The sequence below is a fragment of the Meleagris gallopavo genome, chromosome 8 (genome assembly GCF_000146605.3).
Source record: "Meleagris gallopavo isolate NT-WF06-2002-E0010 breed Aviagen turkey brand Nicholas breeding stock chromosome 8, Turkey_5.1, whole genome shotgun sequence".
NCBI classification, from domain to species: Eukaryota; Metazoa; Chordata; class Aves; order Galliformes; family Phasianidae; genus Meleagris; species Meleagris gallopavo.
Genome location: NC_015018.2, coordinates 10,411,312 through 10,416,745, shown reverse-complemented (window position 1 = coordinate 10,416,745; position 5,434 = coordinate 10,411,312). Strand labels below are relative to the sequence as shown.

General features: G+C 48.7%; 1 protein-coding gene across 1 annotated transcript in view; it reads right to left on the bottom strand.

Moving 5' to 3' along the window:
* The window catches only part of TSPAN15 (tetraspanin 15), an 11,221-nt gene extending 6,057 nt beyond the window's left edge, over positions 1-5,164 (bottom strand). The window contains exons 1-5 of the mRNA XM_031554570.1: positions 5,097-5,164; positions 4,881-4,992; positions 4,315-4,500; positions 2,541-2,615; positions 969-1,064 (exon numbers count right to left, since the gene is read on the bottom strand). Of these exons, the coding sequence (XP_031410430.1) occupies positions 969-1,064; positions 2,541-2,615; positions 4,315-4,500; positions 4,881-4,992; positions 5,097-5,164 (537 nt within the window). The remainder of the gene's footprint in view (positions 1-968; positions 1,065-2,540; positions 2,616-4,314; positions 4,501-4,880; positions 4,993-5,096) is intronic.
* Positions 5,165-5,434: the final 270 nt, after the last annotated feature.

Genomic DNA, 5,434 nt, shown 5'->3' with positions numbered 1-5,434 from the left:
GTTGATATAAGGTATTAAAAAATATATATATATCAAAATATTTCAGGCGTAATTTAGTTAGTAGAACTGAGATCTGGCAAAAATAAAATACTGTAAGTTTACACTTGCTTAATACAAATATTCACTCTGTGTTTTAAAGGAAAGGAGAAGCAGCAGTTTACTTCATCGCTACCATTTATCTCACTGTATATATACAAAATTTTGGGCAGCGCATGGAAACTTTAACGCATTATGAAGTATTATGACAAAACTTCCTCAGAACAGTTTGGTTTTGACAGACTTTCCGCGCTGACTCTGTTTTTCAAAGCAGATGTGCCCTTACCATAGCGATGTCATAGAACTCCACAGCATTTACTAACCTAACTTTTTCAGTACTTTTTACTTGGGAAGGCTATAGGCACCACGTGAGCTCTGCAAACACATTTCTGAACGTTTTCTGCTTTTCCTGTCATCCCTGAACTGCATGGCAATACTCTTCCCTAAGCCAAGAAACATTTCAACACAGCAGCATTAAAAAAATAGGGCTGTGAGTCAACTGCACGTGCCATTAAGTAATGCTCAGCTGTGCTCACTGCAATTTCTGAATTTTAATTGCAGGTATATACACTTCCACAGGGATTTCATTTGAATAACCACCCTATTAAAGGGCTTGCTATGTGCCCTTGAGTGAAAACACACCAACCAGGTTCAAACAGCCCACTGCCACCTCTCTTCTCCACCTCCAGCACTTCCAATAGTTAACCATTGGTTTGGGATGTCTTGGACAAGCCAACAGAAACACAAAGAAGAACGGTGGAATTGAAGCGGAGTTTGTCCAAACCTGGCTGTGGGTCCCATAGAAAAAAAATCAAACACTTGAGGGCTCACTGAGAATCTGATTACCACATCCCTGGATCACTGAGGACCCACCACATCTTAGCATTGCTTAGGACTGAGCTAGTCTTCAAGAAAGGAAAAAATGAACAAACCCGCTTTTGAACAGAATCCATGATGTTCTTGAAGTCTAAATCATCGTAGTAATTCTCAATTCCTCTTCTAATGTTATCATTCAGAAACTTGATTGTCTAGAAGGCAAAAGCAAAAAAGAGTCATCAGTTAGAAATGCCAAAAGTTAAAGAAAAAGTCAAAGTTGTCAGGCTCTGAGCTCCTGATGGAGCTGTAAGTATCCCCGTTCACGACAGGGGATTTGAACCAAATGGCCTTCAGAGGTCTCTTCCAACTTTAGGGATTCTATGATTTGCTAAGTGCTAGCTGTGGGTGGTGTGCACAAAAGGACAGCCTGTTTTTTATTTATTTTCATAAAACAAGAACGGTTATCACATTGGAAATTAGAAATGCCACCTCCATCTATCACACCCCAAGGCTTGATACTTGCCCTTGGGATCCTGGGACACACTCTGTTCTTCAAGAACACAAACAGATGTGAGCGACAAGGACAAGCAGTTGACAACCAGTGACAACCCATGGCAATCAGTTGTCCCACATCCCCAGTGCTCCAAGGCAAACGGGCACAATGGACATGGACTCGCATATACAGGCAATGCTTTCTTTGTAAATACACACCACTGAAGGGTATTTCTTACAATAAGCACAGCTCAAAGAAAAAAAAATAGAATGCCTCATATCTGAGAGGGGAATAGGGGGAAAGTAAATGGGGGGGGGGGAAAAACACTGGGACATGTACAACGATCAGCATTTACATGGAGGCTCTTAGCCTGAGCTTCTATTAAATGCTTCCTTCTCCTCCCCATCCTCACCCCAACGCATCCATTCATCTCACAGCACAAACACAAAGCCCTGGGCCCGGGCACTGCCGCCAACAAGCACGTTGGGAAACTGCTTAGCACAAGCAAATCCAACAATGTGCTTTCTATGTACAAAAGCCAATCACTATTCCTCCTCACCCTCTCAGCAAATACCATTCGGTGTTTACTTCACTATCTGACCCATGATGTCCCCTCCTACACCGCATGGGCTGCAGTGCTCCAACCACGGCTCATGAGAGCACAGTGTGCAGGGCCAAAGTGAGCCACGGGGAGCGTGTTCTTACTATTAAACTCAAAGAAGAAATCCGTTGTTTTCCATGAGTTTGGGGTTTTTTTGTTTTTTTAAATGAAGGTGTGGTAAGCTTGTAAATGTTGATGTCGGCTATAGAACCGAGCTCTTTTGCTTATGGATGTGGGCAGGGAAGAGATGCCACTCAGGTCAAGCATGTTGGCCAGTAAACAATGACTTAGTCTCCAAACGCAAATCTGAGCTGGGAACCTGAGAGATAGAAGGAGAATACAAACATGCTCTGCAATATATTAAGAGCTGAAAACCCGCTTTGCCTGTACCAAACCACACACAGATATTCTCCAAATTCTCCATCCTGGAGTTCATTTCCAGAACTGATGACCAGTTCCACCCTTCCCTATCCTGAAGAGCCCTAAGGAGCCTGTGCTCACATCTTCAGACTTCTTTCAGCTCCGCTGACAAACTGAACACCTCTCTTTGCTCAGCAGCACAGCCATAACTCCACACTCATAACCCCAGCTCACCTGGTTTCTGAAAATCAAGGCCACAACAGCACCGGCCAGCTCGATCATCAGGCACAGACCCAGAATGTACATGAACTGGAAAGAAACAACAGCAAGTGAGATCTTACAACAAACCAGAATTGCTCCTTCAATGACTGTGATAAAGTCTGTAACACTGCCAACTTTCTGAATACAAAATGTGTTCAAAGAAAAATAGATTTTGTTTTGTTCTCATAAAAATTGCTCATGCCACAGACGACTTCTTTCCTCACTTTGATTTCTTTTTCTCCGAGTCAGCAAATCTATAACCTTCTGGTTTGAATGGAAACAAAACTAGGAGGTGCATTTATCATATTTCTACCTACAAGAGCACTCTGCTTCATAACAAAGCTCATAAATGCTCAGCTACATGCAGAATGTTACACTTTTATGCTCTAAAGACAGCAATTACCTGTTAGCTTTCATTTCTTTGGTAAAGTGGTGCTTTAAGGTAATCCAAACCATTTTCTATCAGTTTGTCAGTGTTAAATCAGAGCCAAGTTCTGGCCTTGCTACATTTTGGCACATAGCTCTCAATCAGTGTAACTTGGACACAACCCACTGGGTGGTAAAACCCAGATTCTGAGCTCAACTGTTTTGGGTGGACAGGGTACATGCAGCACCACCTCAGGAGTCCCTGCTCTTCCATCAATAATGACTGCTTTAACCAAAGCAGATGTCTTTTGCTTTCACCCCAGACTTCTCCCTGCAGATCCTCCCGGGCCATGCTGCTTTCAGCTCTGTGCCACCCACACCACTACTTCTGTTCCAAGTTACCAGACAGACAGATGTCTTTGCTGCTGCTAAATGGGGAATCAGCCCAAGGAACACACTGAGGGACTTCCAGGCTCACTCCCACAGCATGAACTGAAAGCGTGCTCCGTGCCAGACAAGGAAGCACAACCCCCAGGACGGGTTCTCAGCCATTTGATGAGGAGAGTACAACACTCTTCAGCCAAGATCCAGCAAATAGTTTCAAAATTCACTATGATCTCTTGCTTTGGTCTACGTAACATCCTCCCCCACCTCCTCCCCAAGCTAGGGGCAGCCGGGCCCCAGCTATCTCCATGCAATGTGACCAAGGCTGGTTCTTGCTCTTGTGGCTGCCTCCGGTTGAAACAAGAAGTTCTTGGAGGAACCATCGTGCCCAGAACTAATCCCTGTGCTTTGTGTTTCCTCAGCCCCCCAGCCAGTAGGCTGCGAGAACCCCCTGAGAAGCTGCAGCCACACCTCGGGGGGGCTTCTGTCTATGGGGCAGCACTCCAAACATCATTCATCCTCCTGAACATGCCCACGGTACAGGGAAACAGGCATGTGCCACGGCTCTAGGCCAACCTCTCAGGGTAGCAGGGAATCAGCTACCATCACCTGAAATCTGCTCCTTCTAAATACACAATGTTTTTAGGTCACTTTTTGCATTTTCAGCAGCAGCTTCCCTAAAAAAGCAGCCTGGCTCCCTCCATCCAAAACAGATGACCTCAGGATCCGGGTTTTACTACCCAACGGGATGTACAGGAGATGTTTCCATAGCACAGCTGCTCCCCAGCCTTCTGGAGCACAGCCAGCTCCAGACTCCCATTCCTCATCAGCTTCTCCATGCCCATGGAGCAGCAAATCACCCACTACAAAGTCAGGGAGTGCAATGAAATATTTTTCAGCATAGACCTAGATAGGGCCCCAGCTCTAAATCTAATCTATGTGATGATACAAAGCAATAAGCTCTAACTACCATGAAGAAGAAACAAACGGCACTTACTGCTTGAAGAAGACAGAGGTTGTCCCTCAAGGAAGCCAGCACGCCCACAAAAGACACAAAGAACATGATAATGCCCAGGACGATTAAAATGATGGCTGGGGCTAAGAAGGCACTTTCCAGAGTCTTGTACTTCTGTCTTTCAACTTCTGCATAGATCCCGACAGCGAGAACAAGGCCCCCGATCACCTGGAATAATTACAGAACATGGAGATGATGTTTTTCACTCCCACTGTACCAGATCCACAATCAGGTGGATCTGCAACCTGCTGTCACCTGAATAAACCCATGTGAATTCTCCCTTTGAAGTACAGCACAGCCTTAGCAGCACTCTGGGAACGTGGACACCTCGAGGCTGCGGGGTTGTATGCACACCCCCAGGACAACCCGTACTCTGCTGGCACCAGGGAGCAGCCGGCTCAGAGCATCACAGGACGGCTCAGGGCAGAGGGGACCTTCGAGACCACCCAGTCCCCATCCCGTGCCGCGGGCAGGGCTGCGAGACCAGGTTGCAACCCAAGAGGGATAGCGGGAGCTGCGCACCGCTCCTCCGCCCTCCAGAGAGCAACCAGCGGCAGCATCCCAGCCGTCACCGCCCGCTGCGCTCCGGCACGCACGCAGACCCTTCGCCCGTTCACCAGGCGGCAGCCACTCCGCACCGCTGTAAGGATGATCCCGTTCCTGCGAATAGAGGGGAAACGCAGCCCTTCCTCAGGCACCTGCCTGCTTACATCCCGCCGGCCCGCAGGGAAGCCAGCAGCCGGCCTCGGTTCGCTCTCCCCCACCCCAGCCCCGGGGGCTTCCTCTGGGGCTTTCCCACGGAGAAGAGCAGCGACTTCTCAGCACTACCCATCCGCTCAGCCCCGCACGGGCAGCGCTTCTCCTTAAAGCGCTCGCTCACGGCAGCGCCTCCCGGTCACAGCGCAGGGGGTGGCTCCGTAGGGTTCCAGAGGGCGACGGACTCGGGCGGTGCCGCTGGCAGGAGGCGGCTCAGGCGCGGCCGCAGGTGCCCGGGTCCCTCGGGGAGCTCCGCCCCGGGCTGTGCCGTGCGGCCGGAGGGACCTCGCGCCCCCGGCGCCGCGATAAAGCGGGGCTCGAGAGCAGCCCAGCGGCCAGCCCTCCT